The following is a 16,085-nucleotide window of genomic DNA, read 5'->3' on the forward strand; positions in this document are numbered from 1 at the left end:
GTTTAAGACAAGGTCTCTCTGTGTCCTTCTGGCTAGCCTGGAACTTGCTATATAGACCAGGCTGTCATCAAATTTATGAGTTATCTTCCTGTCTCTGTCTCCCCAGTGCGGAATTACAGGCTTACAACACCATGCCAGGCCTACACATCCCAATTTATTGTTGGATCTGTCTCTGGATAGGTATCTGAGTGAACTGAATTGCACTTACAGATTTTACTTTGACTATTAAAAACTAAAGCATGCTGGGCAGTGGTGGCACATGCCTTTAATCCCAGCACTTGGGAGCCAGAGGCAGGCAGCTCTCTGAGTTTCAGGCCAGCCTGGTCTACAAAGTGAGTTCCAGGGCAGCCAGGGCTACAAAACAAACAAACAAACAAACAAAAAAGACAAAAAACAAAACAAAAAACAGAAGCAAGCAAACAAAAAAACTAAAGCATAGAGCTAAATAAACATAGTGCCTGGTGCATGTCACCCCAGCACTTGGACAGCAGGAGGATGAGCAGTTCAAGGCTAACCTTGACTATATAAGGAGTTGGAGGCCAGCCCAGGCTGTATGGGCATTATCACAAACAAACAAGCAAACAAAAAACACAAAGAGAAAAAACAAAACACAAATCAAAATATGTGCCATGTTCACAAGTCTCCTAGAATAAATTCACAAATAAAAGGATATAGCCCCATGACAGAGTTCTTGCCTACTGTGCACAAGGCCATAGGTTCAAGACCCACTCCCACCCCCACCCCCTCAACACACACCCAAAGGAAAGAAGAAACAAAATACAAATTATTAAGCCAGAAGGGTTGCTGTGAGTTCAAGGCTAGCTAGGACAACAAGCAAAACTCTCTCGAAATAATAACGCTGCTCCTGGTGGTAAACGTAGAAAGGCAGTACAAATTCAGTTCCAAGCAGAAGGCATGTCAGTCTGGTCCTCTGTACCGCCGCCGTGCAGAAGAAAAAAATCCCAACGTCTCAGAGAGTGTCAACTCTAAAAGATGCCTCAGGCAGAGGCCCTGAGAGGAATCTGACTCTACAGCGGCGTTTTATGTCAGGCTATTTCAATGTACCGTGAATTGTTTTATGCCATTTTTTTTTTTTTGAAAAGCGACAATATGCCATGTATCTGTTTATTTGAGAGAAATTGACGGGATTCAGAAGCGGGGGGTACAGGCAGAGAGGAAGGACAGTCATCGGCCCAACCCTAAACGCCACACCAAACGGAAAAGCCACGCTACCCTCCTGAGCTGGTGAGAAGAGCCCAGCCCAGGTACAAGACACCGCCACCCTGCCACCCGCCACCCCGGGAAGCCGCTTTCCTCCACCGTTTCGTCAAGTTTAGGAAGAGATTGTGAGCCGGACTGCGCAGCAGTCGGTGCCCTTCCCACCTGCCCCGGCCCCACGCGGCCAGTCACCCCGGCCCGGCCCCCTGCGGGTTCTCTGGATCCCCAGCAGAAGCTAGGGAGTGGCCCACACCCACTCGCGCTAACATCGCTCGTTTTGATGAGGTCCAGAACTTTCTGGGAACAGGTCTGCTGACCCATCAGCTCAGGCTTGGTCTTAGGCGAACTGTCACAGGTACTCATCCCCTTCTTACAGGAAGGGCTGCGGGGACCTCAGACCAGAGCCCGGGAAAGTGGCCACGAGCTCGCGGCGGCGGCGGCGGCCCTCTGGCCCAGCAGGGAAGACCTGGAGGGCCCGGAGCGTGGCTCAGGTTTCGGGGAGGAGGAACTGAGCCAGCCTTAGAGTCCCGGTTGCTAGGGTGCGGGGCCCAGGACGCCGTCTGCGCCTCCAGACGCGGTGCAAGCTCGCCCAGCCTAGCCTTGGGATGCGAGCGGGACCCGCCGCGGGGAGCGCAGCGTCCGGGAGAACCGGGCCGCTAGGGACGAAACGGGGAGCGGCCGCGGTCCCGGCTCCACGTCCTTCTCCGGGGCCAAAGCCTCTGGGTCACAACCCGGGCACCGGACACCGCGGGGCGCCACTGGCGCGGGCTCGGCGACCCGCCCAGGGTTCGAGCCTCCGGCCGTCCTCCACCGCGCTCCACCGCGCTCCACGGCGCCCTGGGCTGGGGCGGCCCCTGGCGCTCGGCTCTTCGTCCGAGCGAGGTCTGGGGTGCGGCGAGCGAGCAGCCAGACTCCGGCTCCCGCTTCCGCCGCCGCCGCGCCCCGTCGAGGCCCTTCCAGGGCAGGAGCGTCGTCCGCCCCCTCCGCCCCGCCCAGCCCGGCTTCCCGCATAGAATTCTAACCCCAACGTGTCTTTGGTCGTCTTTCTTGCTTCATTTAGCATTACTATCTCTTTTGTCTTAATGTTTTATTTCTTTCCAAGTAGATGTTCTGTTTTTTTAATCTGTTTCCAGGTGCACTCCCCCACCCCCATCTCTCTCATCCAAGTCCGGGCTTCTTGATTTTCTCTCCGCCCCACTTCAGGGACAAGACTCTCACGGAGACCTCCATACCACATACCGCAGCATCTTCTGTGAGTGGCAAGGGAGAGCGGGACAACGAGGGACAACCTCCCACACCCACCCGCGCGCTGCGCCGGCGGCGCTCAGTGGTCCCACACTTTACTCTTCCCCCTCAGAGCACCTGGTACATCCAGGCCGGTCCAGGCCGGTCCACGCCACGCTCTGCTCCATTGCGTGGACTTTGCTGAATTCGGAAGACTGAACCACAGGGTGGGGGGAGCGCCGCTGAGGGCCACACAGAGAGGCCTGCAGGCTAGTCCTGCTTTCTCAGGCCTGGCCTAGCGCAGGGCAGATAGAGAGAGCAGAAACTGGGACTCCTTGGGTAGGAGGTGTGTGTGTGGGGGGGGGGGGGGGGGAGTCTTCAGGACCGCGAGCCCTTGCCTCTACATCTAGTTACCTGGGAGCGCCACAGTCAACTCAAGCCAACTTTCTGCACACCCACCACCACCCCACGCCAGGATCAGCATGTTACATGAAGACTGTACACACAGACCCTGACTGTCCACTCATTCACGATGCATATATCCCCGTCAGTACACACAGGCTGTGCACTGAGAACATAAGCAAGGCACAAATGGGTAAACCTACTTGCTCACAGCCAGTAAGGGGCAGGTTTCAGTCTCGGTGTTAACTTAGAGGTCACGGTGACACCACCGGGGGGGGGGGGACAGAACACCCACATACACCCACCCAGACTCCTTTCCTCTGCCAGCACTGGGGCTGAGGATGGAGTCGCTGCTCAAGAGTGCCACCAAACCCCAGAGGAGTGCTTAGCCTCAGGAGTGAATATCAGACCTAGAAAAGTCTGCCCACCCGCTCCGCACCGAGAAAGTCAGCAACGGATAGCCATTGTGCTTTGCCAGCCAGGAGCGATGCTATCCTGCCTGTATCAAACGCAGAGACAGTGCTTGACCAGGGTTCATGTAGAGATCTCTTTATGTGACTGCAAACAAGAGACGCATATGGTTCTGGGAATAAAGTAGTGTGTACAGATGTATGGGTCCTGACACACAGGCAGGGAGATGGAGAGCAGGAGACGCCTCTCCAGCTTCTGGGGACCGATAACAAGCTGGCATGCTAGTCTTTGCTTCTCTTGTTCCAGGATGGAGGAGACTGTGTGGTTATGGTGGTTCATCATTGATTCTTGTAGAGTGAATACATAATCAAGCTAGCGAATGAGGGCATTCGGGGCTGCTTTAGGGAGACACTCTGAGGGTGAAGGGCTGTGTGAGCCTTTACTCCAGGTCTCGAAGGTCCGTTCCAAGGCGTCAGGGAAAGTGGTAACCAGACATACCTGGCCGATGTATTGCAGGTTACACTGGATAAAATACAGATCTGTCATAGGAACAGGAGCGCCTGCTCCACAGAAGTCCTGCAGAAGGCCAGCAGTGTGCAGTTTCTGGTGTCCACCCCAGCTGCTGGGAGGAGTGAGACCACACCTGCGCAAGACATTCTTGCATACGCAGCTCCAGAGGTCTGGGGTTTAACTATCACGTGGAAGGGCTACAGAGGTAGGAAAGTGTACAGACCCTAAGCGAGCTGCCCACCTGCATGGAGCCAGTGTGGGAGGGCATCCTTCCATCATCCCAGTGGCTCCAGGTGAGGAAAGTGCAGACTATGCTTGGTAACAGCAAATCTGCTCTCGGTTTCTGGCCTGAACCGAAGGAAGGACAGAAGGAAGGACACAGCCAATGTAAAGGTCCTGCCCCAGGTCTCTCCCTCCCTTGGGGTGGAAATGAAAGTTCAGCCCCCAGGGCTGCCTGACAGACTGGGCAGTTGCTCTGTCTTTGGCTGCACTGTGGTGCCTCCCACGGGTAGTAACCCACCCTGATTTTGTGTCTGTTTCTCCTGTTTTCCTCTCTCCCGGCTTCTGCCTCCTCAGCTCTTTCTCCGTGCTTTCCCTATGCTTCAGCTCTTCCACTGAACATGGCCACAAAGACCCCGGCTGGATGCAGGAGTGAAGGCCGATACAGATGCTCCAGGTGGCTGTGAAGTCGTGAGTGACAAACCCTGTGTGAAACAGGGGTTCATTTTTTGGACACACATCTGACTGGAGCCCCGAGGTTGTTTCCTTTTTACCTTTTTTTGGTTCCTGCTTGTTTGAATATTTATATGCATTGCTCTCAGGGACATTTCAGACCCTTCCCTAATCTCAGTGACCGTCCCCCGCCCCCCAGTGTCGCCTCTGTAGAGTGTGACTTCATTGGCAAGGGCTCTGTAGATGCCAGATGGATGGGCAAGGAAAGGGAGAAAGGGGGGTGACAGAGATACCTCTAGGGATGTCAAAAGAGTGTTGGGGGGGGGGCAGGAGAGGGCACAGGAGGCAAAGCACTTTGCTGCACAAGCTGATGACCTGAGTTCAATTCCTGGGGTCCACGGGATGGAAGGAGAGAACCCACTCCTCCTAGTTGTCCTCTGACTGTGTGCGCACAGCGGCAACCCCCACTATAAAAAAACAAACATAATAGAAAAAAATTTAAAGAGCTTTTGGGGTCAGTCAAAAAGAAACACTGCCTTAGGAGTTAGAGGCTCCTTCTGAGCAGGGTGGAAATGGGGTTTGATGCCACTCTTGGGTGCTCCACAGCCAACCAAGGCCAGCAGCATCCTGCCTGCAAGGCAGAGGAAGACAAGTCCGATCCAGCCCAGCGAGTCCCAGAAATAACAGACAGGGAAATCAATAAAACCTGGAACTGTCCAGTCTCTCTCTCGTTCTGGGTGGTGTGAAGTCCGAGGAACAGGGGGATGGAATCTGAACCAGGGGCTGATCTCAGAGAGCCCAGGCTGAAGCTTTCACGGAAGCAAAGAGAGCTCTCCACCCCAGCGCTGGTAAGAAAGGCTCTCAGATCAGCCTTGGTCCTGGTTTGTATGCATGTGTTGGTGACAATGAATAAATCCAACAGAGCTGCTGCTTGGGGGTCTTGGCCACTTACTAGGGGAAAGGGTTTGGTAAGGGATGGCCTGCAGTGAGTGTGGAGGTCTACCCCCCAGCTCAGCCCACATACATAGATCCAAAAAAGATTCCCTGTGCCTGGCTCCTCACTCCCTATGAACAGGTCCATATTTGCCTTAAGGCTGTCCCTGTCTTGAGGGCCTATCTCTCTCTACTACCTCATCCGCTTTGTTCATTCGGTCTCCATACTGATTCTCTCCCTGCTCCTCCCAAGTAAGTAAAATGGGTAAAACCTTCTTGCTGGCTTTCATCATTTTTGCGTTTTCCTTGTCTCCCCCACCTCGGCCCCCTCCCTCCAAGGCTACAGTTCCCTCTTACAATGTCAGGCAATTGCTGGTGTGCAGCTACAAGAGGAACCAGAGCTTATACCAGGGAAGGAGAAAGGGAAGAGAATAAATAATAATTTGCCTCCATTCAGTGTATATAGGTTGCCTGATTTGCATATATGCTAATGATGCTACAATTACCCTGCTGTTCTGGCTTAAGCTCAAGATCTATAAATACATATGATAGCAGAGATAGGCCTTGCAACTCCACCCCCAAACTGATCAGGCATACATATGTATCTGTGTGTCTGTACTCTAGCCTACAAGCCTTTGTTATTAGGTGCTCTCTTCTGGCTTTGAGGCAATTCCAAGCAAGGAGGAATGAGGAAACGTTCTGAGTTATAGTTCATTCTTAGTATTAATGCCATTATGAATATGGTGGTTATTTTTAGGAAAAGCAAAGATTTCCCCACGCTATTGAATTAGTTATTCTCATCCGAATGCCCCCACCTCCCCTAGATCCACCTTTCGAGGTACAGATTATGAGCCAGGAAGAGGGAGACAGTATTTCCTGGGCCTAATAAGATTTTTCCAGAAAGTGTCATGGGGAGAGGAAGTGAACCGGCCTAGTCCTATGCCTGTCTCCCCCAGTGTGAGCCCCACTCCAGCAGGAGCCGGACCAGGATACACAGGGGGCAGATTTCTGGGTGATGGAAGAAATGGGGCGGAGGCTTGGAGCGACATAAAAGACGGATCCACAGCTGTCTGCTTTTAATTATAATTATCCCCTTTTGCTTCCTTTCTGGCTAATGAGGGGGGATTTAAAATTTTCCCCTTTTCTCTCCCGGAATCGAGGGTGGGGTGAGTGTAGGGTCCTCCCCTTCCTTCCCTAGACCCTGGTTACTGAGGGAAGGCAAGCTTCAGAGGGTGGCGACAGTATGAAGAGATTGTAGGAACAAAAGAAGGACAGGTTTGGATTGCTGGACACGTCCTCCTGGAGTTGGAGAGACCCCCCCATTCCACTGGCACCCCTCCTATCAACCCCCCAGCTCCCTAGACAAGGAACTCAATGTCTTCCAGCCGGTGAGAAAGGAGCTAACGGGAGCCTGGGCTGGAGGAAGGGGAGGGGAGGGATGGGGGTGCAAAATTAGTCTCAAAGGATCTTTATTTCTGAGCTAGTGAAGCAGATGTAATCAAGGGAGAGTGAAATAATCATAATGGGAGGGGTGGGGGAGGGGCAGCTGGACTGGAATGGGGAGACTGGGTCCAGACAGGGCTGGGAGTTGGGGGATAGGAGACTTGGAAGGGGGGGCAGCTTTTTACTAGGGAATGGGGAAGGGCCACAGTCAGGAGACTCTGACACTTCAACCCCCAGAATCCCTCCTTGGGGCTTAGGGATGCTTGGGCCAGAGGTGTCTGGGAAGGCTGGGAGAAGAAAGCCCCCTCACACACTCCCCATTTGAGGAAAGTAGTGGGGAGAAGGGAGAGACTGAAAGCCGTGGGGGAGGGTGAGAGAGGGGAGCCAGCCAGCAGAGACTCAAGTGGCCTCCAGATCTGTGGGACAAAAGTTGGAGGGAGATTTGTGTTTGAAAGGGAAGGGAAGGGGCCACGGGGAGGGGGGGCTTTGACAATGAACTTGAGACAAACTTCATTAGCATGCAGCCTGCTGTCTGTCACTCGGAGCTCAGACTGAGTTCCCATGCAGGCCAGGGAGGGTGGGAGGGGGAGGGGGAGGGGCTGGGAGTGGGGGTGAAAGAAAAGAACCCCGACCATTGTACCGTTGGGGGCCTCACCTTCCACCAAATATTAAATCCCAGCCCTGGAAACCGACCTCCAAATCGTTCTCATCCTCTATGAACAAGATAATTTATCTCCCACTTTGAGCCTGTGGCCCCACCCCTCCTGTCTAGACATCCGCGAGCTGGTGGCCCCTGTCCCCAGTCCAGTTCTCAGCTTTATCTTCCAGTGGCCAGTTAGTCCTTCACAACCAAGATCTAAATCTGCGATTAATCCAGTTGTTGGGGCTAGCTGGCTGGAGGAGTTTGGGGGAGGAGGGACCAAGGACCCCAACCTCAAACGGCAGCAGAGGGTGTCTTCTCTGAGTCCCTGCCAGTTCCACTCTCCACACGCCCCGCACACATCCAATCAGAGCCTTAAGTTCAAAAGTGAATTAAAACTCAAAGATGCCTGGGGACAGGGACAAGGGTACTTCTGTCATTCATTCTCTTTTCCTTGCTTCCTTGGGGACAAGGGTGGCCTGGAGAAACAATAGTGTCCCTTGGCCCCTTCTTCCTGCGTCTGGTTAGAAAAGGCAGCAGAAAGCAGAGATGACAAAGACACACACACACACACACACACACACACACACACACACGCTTGAGAAGGAAGGAGGCGGTGGCAGCTCTGGTGGGCAGGCTGTTATTTTGGTAGTGGTCATGGTTCAGATAGGGCAGCATCCCCCTTTTTTCCTGGCTTTCCAGGGAGAGCAGCAAGAGAAAGAAAGAAGCAAACGAAATTCCTGAATGGATAGGAGATGCTACGTCAGCGTCAGTGGTACCCGAGTCGCATCCTCCACTCCACAAGAGAAGAAGAGCTGGGAGAGACCCGCGGCGGCGGCGGCGCAGCCACACGCCAGCATCGCCAGCATCGCCAGCATCGCCTCTTCGCCTCACAGAGGCAAGGTAAGTAGCCACTGGGCCCAGGGAGGGTCCTAACCCTGGCAGGCATCCGGGCTGGGGTTGGGGAGCGATACCCTAGAAAACGAGTCCAGGCATTCAAACCTAGACTTCCTCCCGGCTAATGGAGGCCGGTGCCACAATCGCAGAAAGGAAAGCTGGTAAAGATTTAGGAGGGTTCATAAAAAGGAGGCGGGCGACAAGGAGGTGTGTGTGGAACTGGACTCTTGCCCACGGGTTCTCACCCCTGCTTCCCGGGCATCCAGGGCATCCACCCGGGAGCTGGAAGCAAGGGTTCTGCCCCAGGCCAGAGGCCCCTGATCTCTCTCCCTACCCAGTCCCTGCCAGTCCAGAGTTCAGTAAATTAGTCAATGAGATTGGGGGTGGGAGGGTGGGGAGGGTCACCGTGCTACTGATCCTATTAATCCGCCCCTCCCTTCACTCTCCTAGACATGGCCAACATCTTAATGCAGCAGAGGAGGCAGGGAGGAGAGTGGAGGGGACAGGGAAGAGGGAAATCGCTCAGAATCTGGACTCCTGGTCGGTCCTCTTCCCTGCTCTGCCTTATTCGGGTCTGTCCCAGAGACTGGGTTTTAGGGAAAACAAGTCTGGTGGGACTTTGGGGTGAGAGGAAAGGTGCCATGTTTCTAGGAAGGTGGAAGCCAGAATCGGAAAAACCCCAAAACCATTTTACAGAATTTATATTCATTTCATTCTTCTTCACCCTGTTCCCATGAGTGGAACGAGAGTGAGGGGCAGATACGGGGCTGGGGGAGCGCGCTCTCTCTCTCTGTCTCTCTCTGTCTCTGTCTCTCTCTCTGTCTCTCTCTCTCTCTCTCCTTTCTTCACATTTACCTAATAGAGCTGTTCTGTCTTGGAGTGGATTTTGGTTTTTGTTTTTAATTTTTTTAAGAGGCCCAGGATGCAAGGAAGAGCCCCCCCCCCCACTCTCCTGCCCTCAGTCCCCCAACTCGGTGTTTTTTGACACACAGTCTGGAATCCTGCGGAGCAGTGGAGATTAGAACAGAAAAGAGCGATCCTGGTGCCCCAGAGGCTAGGAGAGGCCGTCAGCTGTGACACACACACACACACACACACACACACACACACACACACACACGTTCTGTGTACACTGGGCTGGCTTCTTATGTTGCCCTGTGTGAGCACTGTGTGAGCCTGGGGTGGGGTGACTGGGAAGCAATGGGTAAAGACAGGGACTGCTGAACTCTTCTTTGAATCGATCAGAGGGGCTACCTGCCCTTACCTGTCTTCTCCCAGGTCCGTAGAGGGGGGAGGAGGGCACTCTTGGATAACAGTTTCAGACTGAGACCTTCCCCCTCAAAGACTCTGAGCTGGTACAGCTGAGCTGGGTCAGTTGAGCAAGGGAAGTAGGAAAGAGGCATGCACAACACTCCTAGAAAGCCGGCTTGGGTTTAAGGCTCTTTCCTACTCTCTAGTGCCTTTTTTCCCCTTTCAAATTCTTCTGCATTTAGGTTCCTTCCTGACTTAAAAGAAAGAAAGAACAGAAAAGAATTAGTATGGAATTGCATCTGAGTGTTTTAGGAGTTACCTTTGCTGTTCCCTAAACCCTAATGTAATCTGAATGTAAAGAACTGGAAAAACACTGTGAAATATGTATGGAGTAACGCACCGAGCATTAAATAATAAGCATTGCTTTGTATCCATGCCTTTTGTGTACATGAAAAGAAGAAAACTGACGTTCATGGCATGTCTTTCTGGATCCTGAGAGATTCAAGGATTTGAAGACAGAGATGGGCAGGGAAAGGGAGATAATATGATTGTAAAGATCTTGTTTCATTATTATTTTTTTCAGATAAGGTGTTGAACTTTTTGGATTCTCTTGCCTCAGTTTATTGAGTGCTGGGATTACAGGTGTGCACCAGCCGGCCTAGCTATGACTGAGAATGTCTTTAATGCACACAGCAGTTTACAGTTCATAGTGTAGACAGAAATAGATCCCTAGCCCAGGTCCTTCATTCCACCCATGCACTGTGATAGCCCAAGACTGGCAGAAGCCGGTGAGGAGAGGGTGATGGGCTCTGGGTTGCTGTCAGAGAGCCCCTCCAGGTGGGCTCACCTCCGGGGCAGGCACTGGGCCTGAAGGTCTGGGGTGGGGCTGTGGAGGAGCGGAGGTGAGGATGTCAGAGTCACCCAGCAGAAAGGAGCGGAGAGACCTGGAACTGCCCAATCCTTTGTTGGCCTAACTGGGCAGCCTTGAGCCCTGAGGATTGAATTGGGGAGCCAAGGGAAAAAACTGGGGAGACGGGTGATGGTGGGCAAGAGGACTGAACTCTAACCTCTGCACTCCTTCCACAGGAGCAGTCGCCTAGAAGCAGCCTCCTCCATCTCATCGATGGATGTCGTCATAGGTGGCCGGCATCTCTGGCTTTGGGGTATTTATGTCCTTCCTTGCTTTGATGGTGGTGTGGGTGCGGGAGGAGAAAGGGAAGCCAATCCTGTTCCCCTGGGTGCTCCCCCAGCTCTCCACCCTACTTGCTGTCCCTTCGGGTCTCCAGCCTTTGATTTGGGTCTCTTCTGTAGTATGACCTGCATTGTCAAAGCTAAGAGGCCATGCTACAGCACAGCCTGGGGACAAAAGGCCACCCTGTCTGGTTCTGTGCAGAGGGAAGGTATCGCTCCACGAAGCACCCTCCTGGGGGAAGGGCTGGAGGAAGTGGGGGAAGTGGTTGGCTTGAGAAGGGGACAGAGAAAGCTGTATGGGTGACATGTGAGCCGGGAGAGGGGGAGTGCAGCCTGGAATGAATGGGCCCTGAGGCCCTTAAAGAGCTGAGTGAGTGGGCATTCGAGGCCATGTACCTTTAAGAGTTGGGAAGTAATACTGCTAGACTTGTCCATGGATGTACCACTGAATCTCTCTGAGTTTATGGGTGTGAGTGTGCATGCCCGTGCTTGCGTGACTGTGGGTGTGCTGCACATTTACACACTCATGCTTATGACCATAGAAGGCCTTATAGAAAGAGCCTGATCTCTGTCACCTTGTCTCACCTCCCTGACACTGTAGGAGCAGGACAATAGGTAAGTGGGTCTGGGAGGAACCAGGAGTAACTGGAAAGGCAGTGTTTCCAGCGGCTGGGAACCTCCCACTCTTATGAGGGGGAAGGTTGTGTCCTCAGTGGCCACCTCCTCTAGATCACGTCTCCAGGCATCCTAACCTCATCTATGCATATGGCTAGACTTTAAAAAAAAAATACTTACTATTTTTAACTGACAATTGTTACTTTAATTTGCCACAATTCTATAAACATTGCAAATATTCAGTAACAGAATACTGTTTAGTAGTGGTCATAATAATTAGCTTCTGCCTCAGAAATAAGTTCACCCTCTGATGAAGCTCTCATCTGTGTCTTCAAAGCAAATCCACCTTGCAAACAAGGAAAAACTATGTTTTTATTTAACTACCTATTTCAAAAAAGTGCTTTAATGCCAAAGTATACATAAGGACTCAAAAGGCTGCATCCAGATAACATAACCATGTTTCTCTTTCTGTGGGCCATCCAGACACATAGACAATAGGTTGGCAGCTCTGTGACTGTGACTCAATGCTTGGGGACTTACCTAGTATGTATTGAGTCCAGGGTGTGATCCCGGGGACCCCAAAGAATGAAGGCTCATGTTAGCACAAAGAGCTGGGATGTTCTCTCCAGAATCTCCCAAGAAGGACTCACAGTGAGGTCCACAGGTCACCAGAGAGGAGACTGCTTTGTGCTGGAGGAAACAGAGAGGACTCTGCTCCAGCTGAGGTCTCTTTTAGGAGACTGAGGCTGGTGAGGCAATCTCACCCTCTGGAACTATTGTGCCCAGCTGTGAGTTCTGCAGCCTGCTGCCTCCGGTGGGTAGACCGGTCTCCTCTGACACAAGTATGTTTCTCAAATATTCTGCGTGAACCTTACCTACTTTTTCTCTTTGCGGGCAAAGACTATGTCAAAAATCCTCCTTGTTCCTGAGGGATACCTTTGAAGGGTTTTTTGTTTAAAGCTGGAAGAGCATGATTTATTCATGGACTAATCCCAGTTAAAAAGAGTGGAGAGACCTCTACTTCTCTCCAAGCATAGATCCTCTTTGCACCGGCCTGAAGGTACCACTCACCTGCACCCCTGAAGAGGAGCAGTGAGATGCTGGGCTTGTCCTGTGAACCAGGACAAAGACTGCTTCCTCAGGCGTTGGCCAGGGGTGGGCATGCTATGTGCAGTGGGCCAGGACAGCTGAGACTAGCTATGTGTTCTTTTCTGGGATAGCTTCTCCTTAATTTGGATACTGTTAGACTGAACTGCCCTTGAAAAGCTCAAAGCCATACTAGAGGCAGCAGAGCTTTAGTCTGTATCTGCTGTGTGGGGGAACATTTCAGAACCCAGCTGAGGGTGCTCATTCCTTCCTTAAGGTTGGTTTTGAGAAAGCCCAGTTGAGTCTGAATTTGGCCATGAAGAGAATGAGGAGGGAGTGGACATCAGGAGAGGAGACCTTTGTGTACTCCCCAAATTGGCGAGAAGGAAGGGCAACATTTCAGCCAGCAGACAAGGCTGGCCCCAACCTCCACACTTCTGGGTGCTGGAAAGGGAGGGAGAGGGGAGAAAGGCGCATCTGGAGCTTTTAAGCGGGTCTGTAGAGAGAGCAAATGTTTTTGGGGTGCTTGGCCAGTGTATGTGGAGAAGTTTAGTGTGCACGGGATGTGTGTGTCAGGCATCCCGTGAAAGAGTGTGAGGTGACATACAGAGAAATATTCAAGGGTTTGTGGGCATGGTATGGGGATGGACTTGGGGACTGCATTTAGCACCATGCTCAGAAGGGGACTGACTAGAGAGCATTTGGGGAGAGCTCTCTTTTTTCTGCAACTGGGGCTCCAGGAGCCCCCAAACCTTCCAGACACCCCATTCTGAGCTGTAAGGATGGGGGGGGGGCAGGAGGAAACAGTGTAGGGTATATCTTTTTCTCGTCTGTCCTTCTAGTTCTGTACTCCTAGTTCTGAAATAGCAAAGCATTCAAGCTGGCAAAGCTTCTAGAACACCTCTCCCTTAGCTGGGTTTGGTGGCATAGGCTTGCAATCTCAGCACTTGGGAGGCTGAGGCAAGATGATCAAAATTCCAAAGCCAGTCTGGGCTAAAGTAATTTCAAAGCTATCCTGAGCAACCTAGTGAGACTGCCACAAAATAAAAAGTATAAAAAGAGGACTGAGGGGAAGGCTGAGTGGCTGAGGGCTTGCCTTGCCTATGTTGAGGCCCTGCACTTAATTTAATTCAGTACCTAAATCAATTAATTAGCCTCTCTCTTGGAAAAGAGCTTTAAGACACTGTAGAGGTTTAACAGAGAATTCTGGCTAAACCTGGCCCTGAGAATGCCCTGAGACATTGGAGCGATCTGGCCATTTGCTTCAGCTTGCTATCACCATTTTGGCAGGGAAACAGCCTGTGGGCTTTATCTCATTTCAGACCTGCCCCACCCTTACCCATGATGCCAGCATTAATGGCGATGAGTATTCAGACATTCTCCTGTTTTGGGGAGAAGCATCAAGTTAAACCTACTGGCCATTACCTTCCATCTAAGCGAGACAAACAACACACAGGTCTGGCTTTGTCTTGGGTTGTACATGGACTAGCAGATAGAAAAATCTGGATAGGCCTGCTGGTTAAAATGATGGTCCCACTTCTGGTGATCTAGAGTTTTAGGGTCTCTGGTTAAGGGAGCTGGCTGGTATTAATCTGACCTGCAGGATTTGGGTGCCTGAACCAGTTTTGTAGAAGGGACCTAGCAGAGGGTGAGGAGGAACACAGAGGGGCAGCTCACTGGCAGACACAGCAACTCCTGGGGGTCCATGGCTTGCTCTGAGAATGCCGCTGTAGCTAGAATCCAAATCCTGCCCAACAGCAACGGGCTACTCCCCGGTGCTTTTCTACTTCTACAGCAGAGAGAAGGACCATCTGGCTGAACGAGCCAGGTGGAGAAAGTTGAGGATGGGACTGAGCTGTGCTGAAGAGTTATCTTCCTGCTGGAGCCCAGCTCCAGAGCTGGCACAGAGGAACCTGGAGGATCATGGGTATAGGGAGAGAAGACTTATGAAAGGCCTTCAGGGCTGGGGCCATATTCCGAGTCTCAAACGCGGCTAGGATTCTCAGCTGTGGTTCTCTTTCCTCTCATAGAAACTTGATGCTGCAGACAGGTTCAAGAAAGGTTCTCCTGGAACGCAGAGAGGGGCCATTTGCTCACCCATTGTTTCCTAGCAGGAGTCTCAAACCACAGAATCTTTTCTTCAGTGTTCTGAGTTGAAAAACCCTGAACAAAAGAGATCCTTACCTCTCCTAGATATTAGGAAGGATTAGAGCTCAAAAAGACTCCCCTGATGGGAGGGGGCTGGGACCGATAGAGTCTCCAAGCCATATCCCTGCCTCAACCTCCCCAGTGCTGAGGTGACAAAAGATCACCTCTCGTTGAGGGAATTTTCCCCAGTCTATTTTCTGTCTTTGTGAACTATAGGGTGTAACGTCCTGTAGGGCCCAAATGGAAAATATAAGACCTCCAAGAAGAGCGAGGGTGGCCATCAGAACCGCAAATGGCAATGAATCACAAACGTGGCAGGCGGGTAATAGATGTAGGCAGCAAAAGACCGAGGATCCACACGAAGACATTGGTTCCCACACCCCACCCCATTCTCTGGGGGAGGGGCACCCCAATTGCGAGCCTTGGGCTGGCCTGGGGAGGGAGGGGGCGAGGATGAGGAGGGGGGAGAAGGAGAAACGAGGCAGTGACGTCAGACCAGGTATAGCCAATCAGAGGCTGGCCTGAGGAAGGAGTGTGAAGGGATGAATGAAAAGTCCGGAGCCTGAGAGCGCCCCCGCCAGAGCAGCGGCCAAGGCTGAGGAGGGAGCTGGGACTCGAGAGCCCGCTCCACCCCGCCACCCCGCCGGCTCCTGCTCGGGCCCCGTCACCTGGTAAGCCCCGGTACCCTCGACTCACGTCCTTGGCGCTGCCTGGGTGGGATCGCGCCGGAAGACTGCGCAGGACAGCACCACTGGGCACCCTGGGCATCACTGATGTAAGTGGCTTGACCCGCGCGGGGCACGAGGTAGGGATGCGCCTCCGAGTCCAGCGCGCGTCCGCCACCTGCGACCACAGAGCTCGCTCCACACCCTGCTCTGCGCGGGCCCTGGACCTCCTCCCAGTCGGTTCAGTCCAGATCGCCCCCCGGCAGCAACTAAGGGCATCGCTGGCTCAGACCCCCCCCCCCCCCCCGGCAATTTCCACAGCCCTGGGTGATCTCGGCTGCTTTTTGTACAAAACCGGCTCTGGCGGTCTGGGGGTCCAGAGCTCGAGGCACCTGCCTGGCCGCCCTCTGCCCTTCCCGCAGCCCCACGTCCTGACCGCTCGCCCATCTCTCTCTGGGTGGGGTCTTTGCCCTTGGGAGACTCGCGGGAGAATCTCGGTATCACCTTCCACCCCGCCTCCAGTCACAGGCTTTCCCTCTGGGCCTCGGGCTTCCCCAGTGCTGGGGTTTCCGTCCCGGGGGTTCGCGGCCCGCTCCCCTTCAGTCCGCAGTTCGGAGCAGCTTCTGCGAGCTTGGCTCGGCCGCACCCACGCGGGGCTCAGACTCCACCTTCCAGAGGAGGGTGTGGACACCAGGGGAGGTTGGGGAGGCCTCTGCCTCGGTCCCTGCGGTCTTCCCGGGTGGCACGAAAGGCCCGGAAGCCCTTCCACGAGCACGGGG

General features: G+C 53.1%; 1 protein-coding gene across 15 annotated transcripts in view; it reads left to right on the forward strand.

Annotated features, from left to right (window-relative positions):
- Nucleotides 1-1,352: 1,352 nt before the first annotated feature.
- LOC107401153 (uncharacterized) overlaps nt 1,353-16,085 on the forward strand; it is a 29,274-nt gene continuing 14,541 nt past the window's right edge. For 3 of the 15 annotated variants that reach the window (XM_076574415.1, XM_076574410.1, XM_076574416.1), the window contains exons 1-4: nt 1,353-2,470; nt 3,772-5,285; nt 8,156-8,356; nt 10,688-10,764. In XM_076574415.1, the coding sequence (XP_076430530.1) occupies nt 1,824-2,231 (408 nt within the window). In that variant the 5' untranslated portion in view covers nt 1,353-1,823 and the 3' untranslated portion in view covers nt 2,232-2,470; nt 3,772-5,285; nt 8,156-8,356; nt 10,688-10,764. The other 12 variants (XM_076574421.1, XM_076574418.1, XM_076574411.1 and 9 more) reach the window with 11 other exon arrangements.

This window comes from Peromyscus maniculatus, chromosome 6 (genome assembly GCF_049852395.1).
Source record: "Peromyscus maniculatus bairdii isolate BWxNUB_F1_BW_parent chromosome 6, HU_Pman_BW_mat_3.1, whole genome shotgun sequence".
Classification (NCBI taxonomy): Eukaryota; Metazoa; Chordata; class Mammalia; order Rodentia; family Cricetidae; genus Peromyscus; species Peromyscus maniculatus.